Raw genomic sequence first — 21,173 nt, 5'->3', positions numbered from 1 at the left:
CCGATTGATGGATTCCTGCCAAACTTTGGTCTTGTATGTATCTTGCAGAGCCGATGAACTGATTAGATTTTGGGGTCACAAGGTCAAAGGTCACAGGTCACAGGGCTCATTAGGTATGCAAAAAGAGCTCGTGATCGCATTATCTCAAGAACCGATTGATGGATTCCTGCCAAACTTTGGTCATGTATGTATCTTGCAGAGCCGATGAACTGAATAGATTTTGGGGTCATGAGGTCAAAGGTCAAAGGTCACAGGGCTCATTATGTATGCAAAAACAGCTCGTGATCGCGTTATCTGAAGAACCGATTGATGGATTCCTGCCAAACTTTGGTCTTGTATGTATCTTGCAGAGCCGATGAACTGATTAGATTTTGGGGTCACAAGGTCAAAGGTCTCAGGTCACAGGGCTCATTAGGTATGCAAAAAGAGCTCGTGATCGCATTATCTCAAGAACCGATTGATGGATTCCTGCCAAACTTTGGTCATGTATGTATCTTGCAGAGCCGATGAACTGAATAGATTTTGGGGTCACGAGGTCAAAGGTCAAAGGTCACAGGGCTCATTATGTATGCAAAAATAGCTTGTGATCGCATTCTCATTAGAACAGATTGATGGATTCCTGCCAAATTTCGATCATGTATGTATCTTGCAGAGCCAATGAACTGAGTAGATTCATGGGTCATGAGGTCAAAGGTCATGGGCTCATTATGTATCCAAAAAAAACTTGTGAACGCATTCTCATTAGAACTGACAGATGGATTACTATTTAACTCAGGACATCTTGCAGAGCCAATGAACTGAGTAGATTTTCGGGTCATCAGGTCAAAGATCAAAGGGTCATATATGTATATGAGAAATTGCTTGTAATCACGATATTCTGAGAACCTCTTAATGGATTACAATTGAACTTGAATTTGACAAATTTTTTCTGTTTTGGTTTGTAAAATTGCTCTATGACGGAGGCATCATTTTCGACTGCGCGCAGTCGAAGTTCCATCTAGTTTTTTGGCAAACCATCCATCTCACAAGATGCTTCCCACTCTTGGTGACAGAGCATTCGCAACTGCTGCTCCCAAACTGGAATAACCTACCCAGTTTTCTTTGCAACAAGCTGTCTCAATATCTTCACAAAATATCTCAAAACTCACCTCAGCTATCAATAACATAATTGTAAAGCGCATCTGAACATGTATATGTCAGATGCATCATGCACTACATAAATACATTATTATTATTGTGTATTCTATAATCATCTGGTATATTTGGTCGGCCATGAATGTTATTTTGTATGTCTTTTTTCAGGTGACATCCCCCACCCCTCCCCCTGGGTTCAATCACATCGTGTGGACCTATGGAATGCGCAGACTGGCTGTGCTTGTAGGACAAGCCCTCAAGTTTGGTGAACCAGTACTGCTAGTTGGGGAAACTGGGTAAGGAAGAAAAAGAAGGAATTCAAAGCAATATCAATTTTTGTTTTCATTTCATGTCAATTACCAACAAGAAAAGAGATTCTTTGGAAAGATCAGAATGTGTGAAGTACATGTAGGCTGAAAACTAATCTTTTGAACGAAGGTGCTGTTTGTTAGCAAAACCATACTGTTCTTTCAGTAATATAAATTGTCTGCTTAATTCAGAAATGAAATGAGTTACAGTGGATTTTTATTTGAATAGGATTTGTACCTGACATGTATGTCTTTTAACTGGAAAGTTGACAGTATAGTAGGCTATTACTGCTGTAACAATTTGAATATTAGAATCAAAGTAGCATTTTGTTGGGTTATATCAGGTTGCTCATACTACACTGATCTTGTGGTGTTCTCCTAGATACTGTATGTGAATGCCATTAACATTATTTTTCGTTAAGTCTTTTCAGATTTGGTCAAATTGGTATCATTTGCCTGAAGTTGTTTAGGAATTATTTTAAGAAGCTTATCAAGTGTAATACAGTTTTGTATTTGTTCAATTGTGGCTCACATATCTTGACCGCTTTAAAGCATATCGCTTTAAAACATGTTTCAGTTTGTGTCATTTGTTCGGTATTCATCCAAAAAAAACATAATTGTTTTTGTTCAGCTGCGGCAAGACCACCGTCTGTCAGTTGTTTGCTGCTCTAGCCGATCAGAAGCTCCATGCAGTCAACTGTCATCTCCACACTGAGACATCCGACTTCCTAGGTGGGCTACGACCAGTCAGGCATCATCAGGATGAAACTGTGAGTAAAAGTTATTACAGGCCCATTGTTATGCCTCCGCCCACCTAAGGAACCATTAGGGACGTTTAGATTTGCACCTCGACATAGTGGACTGCTATGTCTGTCGTCCTATAAAGGCACAGTGATGTCCTTTTAAGGCACTGCCAATGCCTTAAAAGGACGTCACACGTAGCAGTCCACTTTGTCTTAGTGCAAATCTAAAAGTCCCTAATATGGGTAACTGATAACTGGCAAGTTCTGCACTAATCCTTAATTACCAAGTACTAGGTCCCTCAGATAGGACTTGCAGCTGTAGTTCACCCAGCTACTTATCTACAAACATATTTGAACCAGTATATTCTTAGTCTATGGTATATGGTTAGAGGTGTCATGGTCGAGTGGATATGTCACCGGACTGTGGATCACAAGGTCCGCGGTTTGATTCCTGTGTCGGAACTAATGTCCTTTGGCAAGACATTGATCTACATTTGCCACTCACTACCCAGTATGGGTACCCGATAGAATGCAAAAGCCAATGTACATGTAGTTAGCGTAGCAATATGAGCCTAGTAGCTCTTGCTGGAATGCTCCCCAGGGAGTGGAGAAAGTGCATACATTGTGTGCGGGCAAGCCAGAATCCGATGACCGGGGTAATAATGTGAAGCGCTTAGAAACTTAGACATTGCCGATGTATTAAGTGCTATATCAGCAGAATTATTAGTATTATTATTATCATTATGTATTTTCAGGATGAGGAGAGTCACAAGCTGTTTGAGTGGTGCGATGGCCCCCTGATCCTGGCCATGAGGAAAGGAGCTGTCTTCCTCATCGACGAGATCTCCCTGGCCGACGACTCTGTCCTGGAGCGCCTCAACAGCGTGCTGGAGCCCGAGAGGACCCTGCTCCTGGCGGAGAAAGGGAGCGGGGAGGAGTGCGGGGACGACATAGCTGTGATCAAGGCCGAGGAGTCGTTCAGGGTGGTATCGACCATGAACCCCGGGGGAGACTACGGCAAGAAAGAGGTATGGATGGGACAAGAAAGAAGGAAGATAGGGGACATAACCATAACAAGAGAGAGAGAGACAGAGAGACAGAGGGAAAGAGAGACGGAGGGAAAGAGAGACGGAGGGAGACGGAAGGAGAGAGGGAGGGAGGAAGGGAAGAAGAGAATTAGTAAAGGGATGAATATTGGGATATTGCAGGAATTAGATGACATGAAGGGATGAAGTCAGTTAGGGGTCATTTGTTTGGGTTTGATATGCAAGAAAGGATGGGAAGTTAATAGAGACTTGAGACATAGCAAAATAAACAATTTTTGTTGTTGAGTGAAAAGAGGGTGCATAAGAAAGAAGAAAGATACAGAGACATAACATGGGACTTATATAGATTGTGATTTCTAAACCATATAAGATATGAAGGTTCCTAGTACAAAGAACTGAGGAATTATTAAATTTTGTTACCTCGGCAAGTTCAGCAAAAAAGAAAATAATTTTTGCACACTATGAGAGGTCAATCATTCTTCCTACTCCTCATTCAATCCGTAGCTTTCCCCGGCTCTAAGGAACAGGTTCACAGAGATCTGGTGTCCTCAGAACACCCAGCGTAGTGATCTTGTGTCCATCATAGAGCACAACCTGTGTGAAGGAGTACAGCTGTGCAACCAGGAGGACGGGTCCAGCGGCATAGGCAACGCTGTCATGGACTACGTGGAATGGTTCGCCAGCAGTGAAGTCGGAAGGAAGTAAGTGTGTGATGATGATTATGATGATGACGGTGAGGATTATTATGATGATTATGATGATGATGATGATGACGACGATGACGATGATGACGTGATGATTTGATGATGATGATGATGATGAATATGATGATGATGATGATGATGATGAGGATGATGATGATGATGACGATGATGATGATGGTGATGATGGTGATGATGATGGTGATGATGATGATGACGATTAATAATTGTGATGATGATGATGATGATGATACTGATGATGATGATGATACCAATGTTGATGATGATTAATAATTGTGATGAGGATGATGATGATGATGATGATGAGGATGATGAAGACAATGATAATGATGTTGATGAGGATGATTAAGATGACAATGAAAGTAATGATTATTTTGATCTTGACAGTGAGGATGGTTATGATGACAATGATGATACAGATGTTGATGGTGATTAATAATGCTGATGATGATGTTGATGATGATTAATAACGGTGATGATTATGATGATGATAATGATGACGACGATGACGACGATGACGACGATGACGGCGACAACGACGACAACAACGACCATGACAACGCTGACGATGACGATGATGAGGATGAAGATTTGATGAAAGGTGATGATGACTGGTGGTGATGATGATATTCTAGCTGTAATGTTCTAATTCTAATTCTGTATTATACTGAAAGTAACCTGATTAATGTTGCATATTTTCAGGTGCACCATCAGCATCCGTGACATCCTCTCATGGGTGAACTTCATCAATGTCTGCTGTGACCCTTCCAATCGTGACCCCATGACCTCCCCTGATGATCCCTCACCTCTTGACTCTGCGGTAGCCTACATCCATGGTGCCTGCATGGTGTTTGTGGATGGACTTGGTTCAGGTAATTATGATATTTTTGTACATTGTTGATGTGTTATTACTAACATGCTCTCCATGCAACATAAATGTTGGGATATTGATGGAATGAAAAAGCAGCATTACTAGTACAATTAACAGGCTAATGAACAACTTATCCTTATTATGTCACACACATGTCTGATAGGACGTTAAATGGAAGCCCAGTGTACAGGAGAGTCACCACCTTTGCATGTTAAGAACCCATTGCACTATTTGTATTAGAGTAGGGGGACACCCTGGTGTAGTGGTCTACCTGCATAACCCAGTCAGGCCGAGTATATACTGTACGGCATCTGCAAGAATCTTTAGTATTGAAGGAGGCGAATTATCTTGAAGAAGAAGCACCTAAGATTCCATTATACATGTTTTAAGATGTAAGATGCCTTCCTGGGACAACCTTGTAACACGTCTTTTCAAATGTTGTTTTCTATTAGGTACAACAAGCAGCACACTGGTGTCCCCTACCCGAGCAAGACGGACCTGCATACAGTGGCTCTCTGATCAAATCAAGCAACTCACTGACCAGGAGATTGACCTCTCTACCCTGCTGGTGACCTCTGACACATGTGACCTCAGTGAGGTCAAAGGAGGTCAAGGAGGTATTGTCTGCGACGGAACCAAGTTTGGGATTGAGCCTTTCTACATTGAAAGAGGTAAGTGGAATGTATTTATGGCTGTCAGAATGTAATTATTTGACACTTGTTTAGAGTTTTGAAATTGTTCTGTCTAGGAAAATTCTGAAGCAGTGAAAAAAGTTCTGGAATATCTTGAGTGCTTATTTATGCATATGTGTACGTATATGAAACGTATGCCCTAATTTGGGGGTATATTTTACATGCAGAAATACTATTCCTTTGAAAATTAAAAATTGGCTTTATTATATAATGCATCTTTTTAAAGGACCATCACCAAGTTCACCAGCAGGCTATGCCCTGGATGCCCCGACCACTGCCCTCAATGCCCAGCGTATCATGAGAGCTCTGCAGCTGCCCCGAGCTATCCTCCTTGAAGGGTCTCCGGGGGTCGGGAAGACTAGTCTGGTATCAGCCCTGGCCAAGGCTTCAGGACACGAGCTCATCAGGATCAATCTATCGGAGCAAACAGTAAGTGAGAGGATGATGGTGGGGGAGGTGGTGGTGATGATGGTGGTGGTGGTGGTGGTGGTGGTGGTGGTGGTGGTGGTGGAGGTGGTGGTGATGGTGATGGTGGTGGTGGTGTTGGTGTTGGTGGTGTTGGTGGTGTTGGTGGTGGTGGTGTTGTTGGTGGTGGTAGTGGTGGTATTGGTAGTGGTGGTATTGGTGGTGGTGGTGGTGGTGGTGGTGGTGGTGGTGGTGGTGGTGGAGGTGGAGGTGGAGGTGGAGGTGGAGGTGGTGGTGATGGTGATGGCAGGGAGGGGGATGGTGATGGTGACGGTAGTGATGGTGATGGTGGTGTTGGTCATGATGGTGCTGGTGATATTCAGTTTAGTTTCAGTTTCAAGTTTTATTTCTGCATTTTCCATAAACAATAACAAAAATAACAATGAATACATTTTAGCAATATAATGATAAGTAATACAAGTAGTAATTCACAAATAAATAAATATAAATAATCAATAGTACAATTAATCGTATTTGAAAAGAAAGAAAAGGGGGAGAATGCAGAAGACCGATATCGTAAGCAGAGCTTGAAATAATATCGGCCTTACAAAAGGAGGAGAGGAGACAGGAAGAAAGAGCAGGTGAAGAGAGTGCTGTGCAAAGTGAAGAGTGCACATGATGATGACAATGATGACAATGATGACAATGATGATGATGGTGAAGACAATGTCGGCGATTCTAATTATGATTTTATGTCTGTACATAGAATATATCCAAAACATATATTCTGTGGTTTAAATTGACGATGAGATTTTGTTGTAAAAATGTTACATTTATTTTGTTTCATTATCTTTGATATGTCCACCATAATTTTATTGTGTCAACAAAACAAAACTTATACCATTTTCTTTAACTCTTACCAGGACATCACAGACCTGTTTGGAGCAGATCTACCGGTAGAGGGAGGTGAAGGGGGTCAGTTTGCCTGGAGGGATGGACCTCTCTTACAGGCTCTCAAGGCTGGACATTGGGTCGTCCTTGATGAGGTAATTGCTTTCTTTTCATTTGTGCGTTTCTTTCCATTCATTCCTTTATTTATTCATTTGTTCATTCATTCATATATTCACTCTTTCGCTCACCTCCTTTCTTATTCTGACTAATTCCATCCCTCATGCACTCCTTCACTCCTTCACTCACTTTTTTAATCATTCACTCACTTCCTCTATCATTCACTCACTCATTTACTCCTCACTCAATCCCTCGATCATTCCCACATTTATTCACTCACTCACTCAATCATTCACTCATACCCTCACTCCTTCACTCATTTCCTCAATCATTCCCTCCCTCATTCACTCCTCACTCAATCCTTACTCCCTCTCTTAATCTGAATAATTCCCTCCCTCATACATTACTTCACTCCTTCACTCACTCCTTCACTCACTCGCTCACTCAATCATTCACTGACTTTCCTCAATCCTTCACTCACTCCTTCACTCACTCCTTCACTCACTCCTTCACTCACTCCTTCACTCACTCACTCACTCAATCATTCACTGACTTCCTCAATCCTTCACTCACTCCTTCACTCACTCCTTCACTCACTCCTTCACTCACTCGCTCACTCAATCATTCACTCACTCCTTCACTCACTCCTTCACTCACTCGCTCACTAAATCATTCACTCACTCCTTCACTCACTCCTTCACTCACTCCTTCACTCACTCCTTCACTCACTCCTTCACTCACTCCTTCACTCACTCCTTCACTCACTCGCTCACTCAATCATTCACTCACTCCTTCACTCACTCCTTCACTCACTCGCTCACTAAATCATTCACTCACTCCTTCACTCACTCCTTCACTCACTCGCTCACTCAATCATTCACTGACTTCCTCAATCCTTCACTCACTCCTTCACTCACTCCTTCACTCCCTCACTCACACAATTATTCACTCTCTCACTCCATCATTCACTCACTCCCTCACTCATTCTCTCAGTCACTGACTTACTCACTCTCTCATATGTATTTGTTTAGAACCATACAACACTTAATTGTAGGCCCACCTTTAATCTTTTACTTTACAATTTCTTGAACTGTATTTACTTTGTTTATTCATCAAAGTATTTCTTGTTATATTACATTATCCGCACTGTAATTCATCATTACTTTCATCGTCACCATAAACAACTCACATGAAGACTTACATATACATGTACATTCATGCTTTGTTGGACTTGAAGTTGAGCTCATTAATGAGAACCTTTCAACAAAAATTGAAGACCTTGTTGATGAATAGGGCGTACTGTTAGTGTTAGGATTATTATCTGAGTTGAAACATTTTGTATTACTTTGTGTTATTAGTATTAGCATATCTGTAATTATATTGACCATTTATTGCCTTTTCACTTTGTAATAACTTAGTTCTGTTGAATTAATGACGATATTCCTGTATTGTGTTTGATTTGTTGATCTGTGCGCCAATGGTGCCTATATGACAGCAGAGTTGTGCGCAATATAAATGTAGAATTATTATTATTTGTTAACTCCTTCTGCAGCTGAACCTGGCCTCCCAGTCGGTGCTAGAAGGCCTGAATGCCTGCCTGGACCACAGGGCGGAGGTCTTTGTTCCTGAGCTGGGCCGATCCTTCCAGATCCAGCATGAGAAGACCAGGCTCTTTGCATGCCAGAACCCTCTGAAGCAGGGAGGAGGGCGCAAGGGGCTGCCCAAGTCGTTCCTCAATAGGTTCACACAGGTAATGGGTGTGGTTTTTGGTGGTGTTTGGTGGTGTTTGGTGGTGTTTGGTGGTGTTGATGGTGATGATGATGGTGGTGGAGTGGTGTTTGTGGTGGTAGACTGGTATTTGTGTTTGTATTGGTGCTGTTGTGGTGGAGTGGTGATTGAGTTGGTGGTAGTGTTGTGCTGATGGCATTTTTGTTGATGATTTTGTTGTTTTTGAATTTTATAATGGGCTTAATGCAGACCTGCCAACCAGTACGATTTTTAGGAGCAAATACGACAGTACGATTCCCCCCTGTATTTTGTGGGTTTGTGTGCCATTTTCAATGGCAAAATGCCCATTCCGTCCTGTAAAGTATCCTACAGACATCTCACATACGCAATTTGGGGATGTTCATTGGTTCATCGAGCACACCAGTCGTGACAAAATCATGCATATTCAACCAATGATCCATACAAAATTTCTTCATGTATGTAGGAACTGTAAGAGGCATTGATCCACGTAATAGTCCGTGATTATTTTTAAGAATACAACTTTTGTCAGTAAAATATAACTTTTGGGATCAAAGAATATAGTTTTTGAACTCCAGAGGTTGACAGGTAAGTTAATGGTGAAAGTGGAACAGAATATGAATTCGAATTTCGCAATGTGCTACTTGGCACAGTTATTTCAATGTGATTGTACTTTAAAATGCTGTAAACAGTATATTAGAAGATAACTCATAATGATTCATAATTGATATATTTGTCATCTGTGTATTTTGTCAGTGTTTGAACATAGTCCTACAGAAGTGTCATATTTATGAATAAGGCCAGTTTTGATCAATGAATTGATGTATTGTCATTAACAGTAATATTTAAAGCTTTTGAACGACTTCCCTAGGATGCAAATCCTTTATGAAAATGCACATAAAATAATGGATGCAAACTGTCCATCTTTCTTATGTGAGCGTTATAAGCAATATAAGATCATCATCAATAGTCAGTGTATGACAGGTTCAGTGACCCAATCAGAATTTTACATAAGTGTCTCTCCAAGTACCTCAATCTTGAGCCATCCGTTTCAGCATTTCATATCATGTTGCTCCACATTCTGTGATTAAATCATCTAAAAAGCTTTAACAAGGTCTTCCTCTCATCTTCTTTCCATGTACTGTAAACAGCCTTCTATGACTCTGATCATCAAGTCAATATAAGATATGGAACATTTATTCTCCATTTTCATCTCTTTTCCAGGTGTACATAGAGCCGTTCACAGCTGGGGACTTCTCTTCATCATAGAGTCGTAAAGAAGAGTGATATTTATGAATTAGGCCAGTTTTTATTGATTGATTGATAGATTGTCCTTAACAATAAAATTTGGAAATATTTAAAGAATACCTTTGGATGCGAATTGCTGATGATAATAAACATGAAATAATGCATGTGAACTGTCCATCTTTCTTATGTGACCCTTGTGAGCAATGTAGGATATGGAAACCTTTATTCCAGATTTTCATCTTTTTTTCCAGGTGTACATAGAGCCGTTCACAGCAGGGGACCTTCTCTTCATCATCCGCTCCATGTATCCTATGATAGATAGAGATATCTTGATCAAGATGGTGGAATTCAGCAACCGGGTAAGTGCTTAAAATGACTCGGTAACATTGCCTCAGATTCTGAAACAAAATCTATGATTTAGCTCATGCTGCAATCATAATTATAAACCTTTAGGTCAGTCAGGAATACCAAGACTTTTACAAGCCGATGGCCTGTCTGATTATCAAGATATTTATGATTGGAAATCAAAATTTCATTTTTCGTTTTCCCAACGGGTTTTTATAATAGTATGGTCTATTGGGGAAAATGAGTATGGTAAAACCGGTCACTCAAAGATTTTTCCTTTTTTTCAGCCACTTCATGATCTTCAATATTAAACCATATCACAGACACTGATAACACGTAGGGCCATGCATATCAGATTTAACATTGTTAAACGATGCCTTTAAGAACTTCTGTAGCACATGTATGTTTATACTGATGGTAGACCGGTGCAGGATTTCTTAAACTGTTCAGGACATGAATTCTTCAAATTGGCAACTCTGAAATTATCCTTTGCTTGCTACAAAATGTCCAATAAAAAAGTTGCATGTTTTATATTTGTATTTTCCTAGACTCCGAGTGGATGATTGTCCTGAACATGGTTAACACTAAAGTGAAGAGAATTTTTTTTCTTCTCCAGGTTATAAAGAGAGAAAAAGAGGGGAGGGGGTAATGATATCTCTCTTAAGATCTCGGCCTCTGAGCATCAAATTGCTGCAAAATTTTGCACACACCTCCAAACTGCAAATCACTGCTTATAAATGTAGGAACTTTTGCCGGACCGGCTTCAACTAATTCTTTTTTGTATCTTCTTCATATTTTTCCTAATATGCGTTTTAATTGCAGCTGTACAGGAAGACAATGATCGAGGGTCGATGGGGTCAGAGAGGAGGACCATGGGAATTCAACCTGCGTGACCTCTTCAGGTGGTGTGACCTGATGGTCCATGACAGAGGGGTCAAAGGTCAGATGGACCCAGGGCTTCATGTTGGTCTGGTGTATGGAGACAGGATGAGGACTGCCGTTGACAAGGAGAAGGTGAGTTGAGCAATGTGATTGAGAAAATGCGGTGGTATGGTGATGATGGTGGTGGTGGTGATGGTGATGATGTGGTATGGTGATGATGGTGGTGGTGGTTGTGGTGTGGTGATGGTAGTATAGTATTGGTGGTATGGTAATGATGGTAGTGGTGGTGGTGTTGTTGTTGTTGTTGGTGGTGGTGGTGGTGGTGGTGGTGGCGGAGGTGGTGGTGGCGGTGGCGGTGGTGGTGGTGGTGATGGTGATGATGGTGATGGTGGTGGTGGTGGTGGTGGTGGTGGTGGTACATACCTGCCAACCCTTCCGAATAATCTGGAATATTTTGTTTTTCTGGATTTTTAGGACCCCAAAATCCGGAATATTCTTTTTTTTTCTTCAAAATTTTGATTTTGTTGTTGTTTTTTTTTTTTTTTGTTGGTGTTGCTTAAGCCAAATTAAGCTTGTTTTATCATATGTCACGATGTGAGAGTTCATGTATTGCGTACGTTGAAGGGCTGCATGATTGAGCAGCGAATTTGTATTCGCTTTTTTGCACAAATTTACCACGTATTGCCGGTTACACACTGCCGCTGCATGTGCGAGCGCCTGTTAAGGGTACAGATTTCTTATTTTCGAAGACATACCGTGCTAAAAATTATTAATTCTCATTTTCAAATGTTGGCAGGTATGGTGATGATGATGGTGGTGGTGGTGGTATCGTGGTGATAATGATGGTGATGGTGGTGATGATGGTGATGGTGGTGGTGGTGGTGGTAGTGGCTGTAGTGGTGGTGGCTGTGGTGGTGGTGGTGATGGGGGTATGGTGATGATGGTAATGGTGATGGTGGTGGTGGTGGTGGTGGTGGTGGTGGGGATGTTGGTAATGGTGGTGATGGTAGTGGTGGTGTTAATGGTAATGATGGTTGTGATGATGTTGATGGTAATGATGATATTGCAGATGGTGATGGTGATTGATTTGGTGGTGGTGATGATGATGAAGGATCATAATGTAAGAATTTTATATTTCAGTGATTTATATAGTTTGCCTGTGTCATAGGCGATTTGTTCCGTGCAGGCGATCGGTTCCTCCGGAACCGATCGCCTGGATATGTACCCGCCGATTTGTTCCGGATTCGTAGATTCGTTCCGCTAGTCACAGGCGATCGGTTCCGGCCAGGCGATTCATTCCGTGGAACCAATCGGCGGGATATTTAGCCGCCGATCCGTTCCGAATCTCATCGGAGAGCGTGCGTGCTCACGTATTATTGAATACACGCCATGGTACACCCCTAAAGCAAAATGAACTATTCTGGTCGGCCTTTGCAACCAATCAAACTTCTCCAAATTAGCTACACCAACGATTGCCAATTTGAGAACTTTGTATAGAAATGCAGATTCCCGTTGTTCAAATATGTTGATAATTGCGGCCAATGATTGACCACAAACAGTAACTATAGACAGCGCCGTCGCGAAGCGACGGGGACTGGGTGGTCTAGCAAAAAGGGCAGTTGTTGCCATAGGCTTAGTTTGCCTGTAAAAGCAGATGTCGGGGTGTTTTCTAATCAGGCCTTCTAATTTGGTTTGAATGCTGCTTATTATGATATCGTGTTACGTCAACCACCTATTACCGGGCTTCATCACAGAATCTAATTATGCATGTGGGCTGCATGCATGATGTACATGTAGTTTAAATGAAAGAGATGCGGGGTGGGGTGGGGGGGGGGGGGGCGGGGTCAACACAAAAAGAAATGAGTGGTCGAGCTGATAATTAAGAAGGACCAATAAAAAAAAATAAAAAAAAAAGAAAAGAAGAGAAAGAAAATTCCTCAAGTAAAAGACGTGTCCGGCAGAATAAAAAAAAAAGAAATAAAAGAAAAACCCGACATATTTTGTTGAATTTTCAACCCTTGGTACTAGCCGACAAAAGTTAGTGTTAAACAGAGCCATAGCATAGTGTGTCTATACCCCCCCCCCCATTCCGCTACATACAGTGGCAGATCTGTTGCGCCCCCTTGTTTGGAAACCACTAATTTCACGTACATTTTCACGTACATGTAGGCCTAATATCAGAAAACTATCGCCTGCCCCCCCCCCCCCGTTTTTCAAATTTTCGGGCTGCGCCCGGCCCCTATTTTCGAATCCTGGATCCGCCGCTGTAGTGCGCACCCTTTCCTTACTTATTCCAAGTGCCATTTTAATATCAATTGTCACAGTTGCTACGTGCACCTTATACTTTCACAAAGTGGCCTTTGTACCTTTTATGCATTTCCCTTGTAAGCATGCCCTTTGAATCTGTGATGGGTGTCCCATCTGTAAGTTACACTTTTTTTTCTTTCCCTTTTTTTTAAAAAATTAGAATACTTTAGTCTCAGAAAGGCCTCATTCTCTGAAATTTCAGATAATTTTCTCATTGCCCATGTAACTGGCCTGCATGGAGTGGTTATCTTTATTCTCATGTGCTTTCGATGTAGAAACTGTGAAGCCAGTCAGTGTGGTGTAAGGAAATACTTGTGATTAACTGATCATCCATAAAAAATTAAAAAAAGAAACCATGAGCCTGCATGCATGTAACGCAGCAAAAAAGAAAAAAAAAAAAAAAAAAAGGGGGGATATGGGACAGCGTAACAAGGGTTGCGTTAGTGGGGGGGGGGGGGGCAGGGGGGAAATTTAAATTTTATTTCAAAGGGTCCCAAATGAGAGGTGGTTTTATAAGGGGGAAGGTACCTAAGAGGGACATGTGAAAGGGGAGATGTGAAGGAATTTAGGGAATCATATACACAGTCTACTCCCGTTATAACGAGCACATATACGAGATTCCCTTTTAAAGACGCGCGCGGGTAATTCCGTACGAGGTTATAAACCTTATTATTAAGTAATATTTCAAAAAAAATAATATTGGTTTTCATTCCAACAATAAATACAAAAGTATCAAGATAAAGCTAAAATTTATTTTTACCATGTTTATTCGACACAAGTAATAAAAATATACGCGATTATATAAGCAGAAACGTTCGGCCAATGTCGGATAAGAACGGCGGCTTTCGAACGTATCTGCGAACGAGTCGATCCAGTAGATTCGTTCCGCGGAACAAATCGGCGCGCCGATTTGTTCCGCGGAACCCGGAACAAATCGCCTACCACACCTGCCCTATTTTTTTTGCCAATCAGTCTGCTTTCAAGGTAATCTTTTGCCGACACACGTTAATTTACTTGATCCTGTGTGAATAAAACCCTTCTAAACTGATTTAATTCTGAATGTTATTGTTGCAGATCCTCAAGCTGTATCGAGCAGTCTTCAGAACAAAGGGAGATAAGACGAGAGCAGTAGCCTACAGGAGTAGCAGACAGTTCTATATCACTCATTCACATGTGCAGGTAATAATAAATTCACAACCTGTATTTAATATTTTGTTGTTGTCACAGACTCATAAAAGTTTTTAAAAAATACCAGAAAATACCTTGTAACCCCTATAAATTGAATAGCATTTGAGCAATTTAAGCCACACTTGGATAAAATATGAGTTAGCATTAAAGAATGAAATGATCACAATTTTGGCTTAAGAGATTAGAGGTCAAATGTCAGAAAGTAATACAAATGTTAGAATATACCAAAAAACACTAGAACATTTCTAGTTGCTGACATAACTTCAAAACCAGTGAAAAAGTTCAAGCCAAATTTGGACGAAGTTCATATGAGCATGCAAGGAGGAGCTGGTGAAATATCATAGGGTCATGAAAGTGTAAAAAGTTTCAAAAGATATCTTAATACTGTGATGATATAACATAAATTGAACCAAAACCGTACTCAAGTATGTAAAACCTCTTAATACACATTTTTTTTCGTGAGGTCAGATGTTAAAGGTCACAGGATCATTGATCAATGAATATTCATAAAGACAAAGGGATAATAGACATGCAGTCTCATAATCATCTTGTTTTCTTTCTCATCCTGTCAGGTTGGACATTCATTCCTGGCCCGTGATCCTGCCTTTGATGTGAGCAGCGCCCTCTCCAGGGTGCCCCTTCAGCTGCTGCACCATGACCTTGACAAACTTGAATCTCTCATGAAATGTGTAGAGATGAACTGGATGTCCATACTGGTAAGAATGTATTTTCTCTGGCTATACAAGAAATATATGAAACGCATGACCAGTGATTTTTTTTTGTGAGTGATCAGGATACAATGAGGTCCTCTCATGTTCTGCAACATATGCTCCTGTGATAATTGCTCTTTCAACATTAATCTATTTTTATGCCTAGCTGGAGGAATAATGTTGTTGCGTTGTCTGTCCATCCGTCCGTACGTAGGTCAATGGTCAAACGTCATAGGGCTCATTATGTATGCAAAAATAGCTCATGATGACATCGATAGAACCGATTGACAGAATGCCATCAAATTTGAGACATGTATGTACCTTGCTGAGCCAAAGAACTGATTATATTTGGGAGTCATGAGGTCAAAGGTCAAAGGTCATGGGGTTCATTATGTATGCAAAAATAGCTTGTGAACGCATTATCATTAGAACCGACAGATGGACTACTATCAAACTTAGGACATGTATGTATCTTGCAGAGCCAATAAACCAATTAGATCAAAGGGTCATACTTGTATATGAAAAATAGCTTATAATCACGATATTCTTAGAACCTGTTCATGGATTAGAATCAAACTTGAATTTTTTAAAGTTGCTTCTGTTTTGGTTCATAAAATTGCTCTATGGCGCAGTCGAAGATCCATCTAGTTTATTCATGTTTTCTATTAATTGTCCTTTACGGTCCAGGTTGGTCCAAGCTCAAGTGGAAAGACTTCACTGGTCCATCTCCTGGCTTCCTTGACAGGTCATCGGCTCCAGGTCCTAGCAATGAACAGTGCTATGGACACTACAGAACTACTGGGTGGTTTTGAACAGGTAAGAAAGAGAATCTTTGGACTCTAAGTCTTATCCTGGGATTTACCTGTCGATCCTACATGTAGCTATGATTAGTGGTATGAAAGGAACTGGGTGGTTTTGAACAGGTAGAAAGAAATCTTGCTGCTCTGAATCCTATCTAGTGATCCCGGTCTTACAGTAGCATCCATGACTTAAGTCCTTTCCAGTGGTCTAGGTCCTATCAATGAACTATAAGTCTATGGATACTACAGAACTACTGGGTGGCTTTGAAAAGGCAAGAAAGAGATCCCAACAGTTTTAAATCCTCTGGATATTTAATGGATAGTACTTTGAACAGATAAATTATATCTGAGCCTTTCGTTTGTATGTGAGCAAAACAATATTCATGTCAAATGTACATTGGAAAAATAAATAAAAACAAAATGAATGACTGAAATGAAATTAAGTTAGGGAAAATCTTAGTATATGCTTTAACAATTGTGTTGTGATCATACATGTATGCATCCTTTGTGATTGGTTTATAATTATTTTGCTTTCTAGTAATGTGGTGAAACAAAACATGAAAGATTTGTTCTTATATTCTAAATCATATAAAAATCAGAATAATAGCACTTATGAAATATTTTCAGGGAGCAAAAGAATACATAAGATGAATTGTACAAGATGACTTGAATTTCTTACCCATGTTCTTTCTTCTTTCTAGGCTGATCTCAATAGACACTGGGAGAGTCTTTTAGGCATGATAGATGATGTTTCTATGGCAACCATCAGAGATCTTCTCACTAGTAATGCATCGAAAACCAAGCCGAAGGCAAAGAGGATCATGGGAATTTTGAGTGCACTCAAGCTACCTAGTGCAGGCAGTAAGTCTATATTTTGCCTGAATGATTTTGATTTTCTTTTGAATGATAAAAATAATGTAGGTCAGATGGTGACCCGACCTTTGCTCCTATGACATTTGCTCTGCATTTAGTTGAACAAATTGTAGGGTATGGGTTACAATTGCAATTGAGTTTTAGGTTAGGTTTAAAGTTAGGGTAAAGGAGAGTGTTTGTTCAGGATTAAAGTTAGGAATTCTGTTAGTGTACAAACTGGCTCTAGAGAATGATCACCATGAGAGTGTTCCACAAAGTCTAAGATCAACTTTAAGTTGGACTTAACTATGGCAGGCCAGTCATGCCACTGGTTGCTCTCACTATTATGAGCTTTAGATCATATTTTTTACTTTAATAATGAATTATCAAGTAAAGTAAATTCTGTAGATTTGTGACCATGACTTGTACGTCCCTTGAAAGACTAATGCCAGTGAATGGTGAGAGCAAACAGTGGCATGAACGGCCTGCCATAGTTAAGTCCAACTTAAATTTAATCTTAGTCTTTGTGAAACACCCCCCTAATCATATATGAGGTAGAACTGTTGGATGATGTGAAATTTGCCCATCGGATGACTAGATTTTCTTATATTGATTACATGCTGTATCATTTCATGTATCCTTAGGACAACAAGACAGCCTTCATCCTACCGAGCAGAAACTCAACTTGCTTGACCAACTCCTGGCAGAGTTACAAAAATCCTCTGAAACAACGAAAGATGCCACGGAGCTGGCAACGGGTAAGTACGGTAGGAAACATGACATCTTTAGGAAGATGCTGCTTCTAAGAAAATAAATAGAATAATAATAATAATGATAATCTGGATTTATATAGCTCTTAATACGAAATACCGACTCCAAGCGCTTTACAGATATTATTACCGTGGTCATCGGACTCATTCATGCACAATGTGCACCATTTCCACTCCTTTGTTAGTATTCCTACCATATAGCCACTGTGAGGGCATATGGCAATGACTAACATAAATACTTTTGGCATCCAAAGAGGTCCCCATCTCACTCTTGGGTATGGAGTGGCAAATGTAGATTAATGCCTTGCCAAAGGACATTAAGGATCAAACCCACAACCTTTGCTTTTAAAGACAAGTGCTTAAACCAGTTGGCTACGACACCTCTAGAATGTATTTGGGATTTGTAGCATTCATTCTCAAATGTTTGTCTTTACTCTTAAATATCTAGAGATATTCAAACTGCTCAAAATTCATTTTGCTTAATGGGCAAGCGCAGCGTATTTTACCCCATAAGTTACCAACCTCACAATTGATTTCTGTACATCTGATGATTATAGTAAGATATTAGTCCTGCTTAGCCAAGCTCGGACCAAATCTCAAGGAAAATTGTAGTTATGATGTTGATTATCTTTATTACACGAAGCTACTTAGAGACACAAATGACCAGACATCCTTGGACATACAGTACCAGAATGTTTAAAGGACACCCCCTTTTTCTTCCTTTTCCAGTGGTCGAAGCTGCCAGTGCCTTGAAGAGCAAGTGCAAACTGGAGGACTCTTCCACTCCTGGTGGGGGAGGCAGGTTTGAGTGGGTGGATGGTCTCTTGGTCCATGCCCTGAAGAACGGAGACTGGCTGCTCGTGGATAATGTCAACTTTTGCAGGTCAGTACAGTCAAACCTGCTATAGTGACCACCTGTCTATAAAGACCACCTCTCTGTAAAGACCACATTTTTCATCTCCTTTGAATAGTGATTTACATTGACCTGCTATAGTGACCACTTGTACATAAAGATCACCTGCCTATAAAGACTGCTTTTCTTGTTTTCCCTTGCTTGGTCTTTATAGACAGGTTTCACTGTATTAGAGCTCTGGCATTTATGCACATATTTAGAAAGAAAGGAAAAAGAGCTGTAAAAGGGAAAGTCAAGAAACCTATAAACTGTACTATCAAGTGAAGTAGAAGAATGGCTGATTGTTACTGAACGTTCCTGTTGTTGATACAAGACAGCTACAAAGAACATGCAATTGCTGACTCCTATCTCATTCTGAAACCTAGCATTTGTCTGAAAAACCTACCACTACTGTCATTGTTCATTGCAAGATGTCATCAATACTCCGTGTCAGCTGATTGACTATAACACCATCTTTGATATATAAAGAAAACTGATCTGAAATTGTAATTTTGATGATTTTTCTGACATTGTTCCCTTTTTGGTATACTTATATGTTTAATTATTAAAAAACGGGGAGTACAAAGAAAAGAAGATGATAATAAATTGAGAGAACATTTGCATGGACTGGGCCCGTTGCATAAAACTTACCATTGATGGTAACTTTGCCATCAATGGCAACTACCATGGTAACAGGCCTCAACAGCCAATCAAAATCAAGGTTTCCATCGTAGTTACCATTGATGGCAAAGTTACCATCAATGGTACGTTTTGTGCAATGGGCCCAGACCTACAGGATAGAGAAGAGGTCTGAAACGTATCTCTTTTGACACCCTTTTTGGTATACTTATAAAGAAAAGAAGATGATAATATAACAAGAGAACAGTTGCTTTAAAGCCCCACTGCACTACTTGTAGCTACTTGTGCCCTCTATACAGCAAACAATGCCTAAACGGTGACCATTGGTCCCGCATGGTCCCTTTTTCTTATGTTAATTGAGAGCTGATTTGATGAGATAACCACCTGTCAGTGACCATGCAGAGAGGTCTAATCCCTCCTGGCCAAATTAGTGCAGATAGGCTTGAAATGACCTACAGAATAGAAAAGAGGTCTGAAACGTATCTCTTTTGACACCTTCTAGCCCGTCTGTGTTGGATCGTCTGAACGCACTGCTGGAGCCTGATGGAGTCCTGACAATCAACGAACGAGGGGTCATCGATGGACAGATCCCATCCATCAAACCACACCCACAATTCAGGTTTGTCATGTCCCACTAGTCTCGTCCTACAGCTAGTCACCATTTGTTACTAGCTGGAGGTTTAGGTTGTGACTTACAAACTTTTCAGTCCTTTCATCATCCATACCATGAGGCCCATATTCTACTGAAATTTAAACCTGGTGCGGGGTTCAAGCTTTACTTCAAAATCGGCTTGAACAAAGGAAGTTTGGTGAGGTCTGTGCATTCCTGTGTTCAAGTTGCCTGTGTTCAATATGATCTAAGACTCATGGACCAGTTTAACTGATTTATTAAAATACGGACCCTTGAAATTATATTTTGTCTAAATATTTCCATTTTTATTATATTACAAAACTTTTAAAATTGACAAGAATTTGATCTCAATTTTTGTTTTAGTCCTTCTTCTAGGGACACGATGTAATGTTTACATGTGACACATATCCATCAGTGTTTGAAGTATAAAGGGGCAAAAGATAATTTGTCCTAGCTCGACACATAAATCTAAAGGATGGTTTATCTTTACAAGATTCCAATGCTTTAAAATTTCTAGTGGCCACTGGTTTATGTTTTGAATTACATGCTATCATGGTACAGGTATAAACACTTCTCATAGACTGTGTTCTATGAAAGTGAACAGTATCTTTAAGTTTTGTAATAAATTTAATGCTTTCTGGGAGAAATTTCAATTGTTGCTTTCCCCCAGTATATAAAAATCGATTGATCGATCTGTAATTGAAAACAAGTCTGAAAAAATCTTGGTATTTGTTTCTAGTTTATCGTGACTGTGCCATGGATCAGTGATGGCCTGGTGCAGATTCGCTGCCCGGCAAGCAGTAGATGGCAGATTCAGATCCCGCTGGTTCCAAGATTTTTATGCCTCCGCCACCGAAGGTGGTGCCGGAGGCATCATGTTTTCGGGTTGTCCGTCCGTACGTCCGTACGTCCGTACGTCCGTCCGTACGTCCGTCCGTACGTCCGTACGTCCGTCCCGTTTGACCGTTATCACAATATCTCAAGAACCATTTAAGATTTAAACTTAAGACTCGGGAATAGTATTTATCACCATAGGAAGACGATCTGATTAGATTTTGGAGTACGTAGGTCAAAGGTCACAGGTCACAGAGGTCAACTTATGAAATTCCTTGTATTGAGTTTGTTAGCGCGATATCTCAAGAACCATTTGAGATTTAAACTTCAAACTGAAGGATAGTATGTATCACCATAGGAAGACGATCTGATTAGATTTTGGAGCACGTATGTCAAAGGT

The 21,173-nt window shown here is 40.5% G+C and overlaps 1 protein-coding gene across 1 annotated transcript in view; it reads left to right on the top strand.

Moving 5' to 3' along the window:
• LOC575173 (midasin) overlaps positions 1 to 21,173 on the top strand; it is a 48,889-nt gene that overhangs the window by 24,369 nt on the left and 3,347 nt on the right. Inside the window, exons 27-44 of the mRNA XM_030994353.1 lie at positions 1,303 to 1,430; positions 2,074 to 2,212; positions 2,941 to 3,213; positions 3,736 to 3,932; positions 4,656 to 4,825; positions 5,277 to 5,495; positions 5,743 to 5,945; positions 6,845 to 6,967; positions 8,482 to 8,679; positions 10,175 to 10,282; positions 11,091 to 11,282; positions 14,532 to 14,636; positions 15,218 to 15,361; positions 16,043 to 16,171; positions 16,857 to 17,016; positions 17,652 to 17,765; positions 18,507 to 18,660; positions 19,811 to 19,927. Coding sequence (XP_030850213.1) covers positions 1,303 to 1,430; positions 2,074 to 2,212; positions 2,941 to 3,213; positions 3,736 to 3,932; positions 4,656 to 4,825; positions 5,277 to 5,495; positions 5,743 to 5,945; positions 6,845 to 6,967; positions 8,482 to 8,679; positions 10,175 to 10,282; positions 11,091 to 11,282; positions 14,532 to 14,636; positions 15,218 to 15,361; positions 16,043 to 16,171; positions 16,857 to 17,016; positions 17,652 to 17,765; positions 18,507 to 18,660; positions 19,811 to 19,927 — 2,873 coding nt within the window. The remainder of the gene's footprint in view (positions 1 to 1,302; positions 1,431 to 2,073; positions 2,213 to 2,940; positions 3,214 to 3,735; positions 3,933 to 4,655; positions 4,826 to 5,276; positions 5,496 to 5,742; positions 5,946 to 6,844; positions 6,968 to 8,481; positions 8,680 to 10,174; positions 10,283 to 11,090; positions 11,283 to 14,531; positions 14,637 to 15,217; positions 15,362 to 16,042; positions 16,172 to 16,856; positions 17,017 to 17,651; positions 17,766 to 18,506; positions 18,661 to 19,810; positions 19,928 to 21,173) is intronic.

Source organism: Strongylocentrotus purpuratus, unplaced genomic scaffold, assembly GCF_000002235.5.
Source record: "Strongylocentrotus purpuratus isolate Spur 01 unplaced genomic scaffold, Spur_5.0 spur5_scaffold_21, whole genome shotgun sequence".
Taxonomy (NCBI): Eukaryota; Metazoa; Echinodermata; class Echinoidea; order Camarodonta; family Strongylocentrotidae; genus Strongylocentrotus; species Strongylocentrotus purpuratus.
Note: the sequence above shows the minus strand (reverse complement) of the source record. Positions and strands in the feature narration are given on the sequence as shown.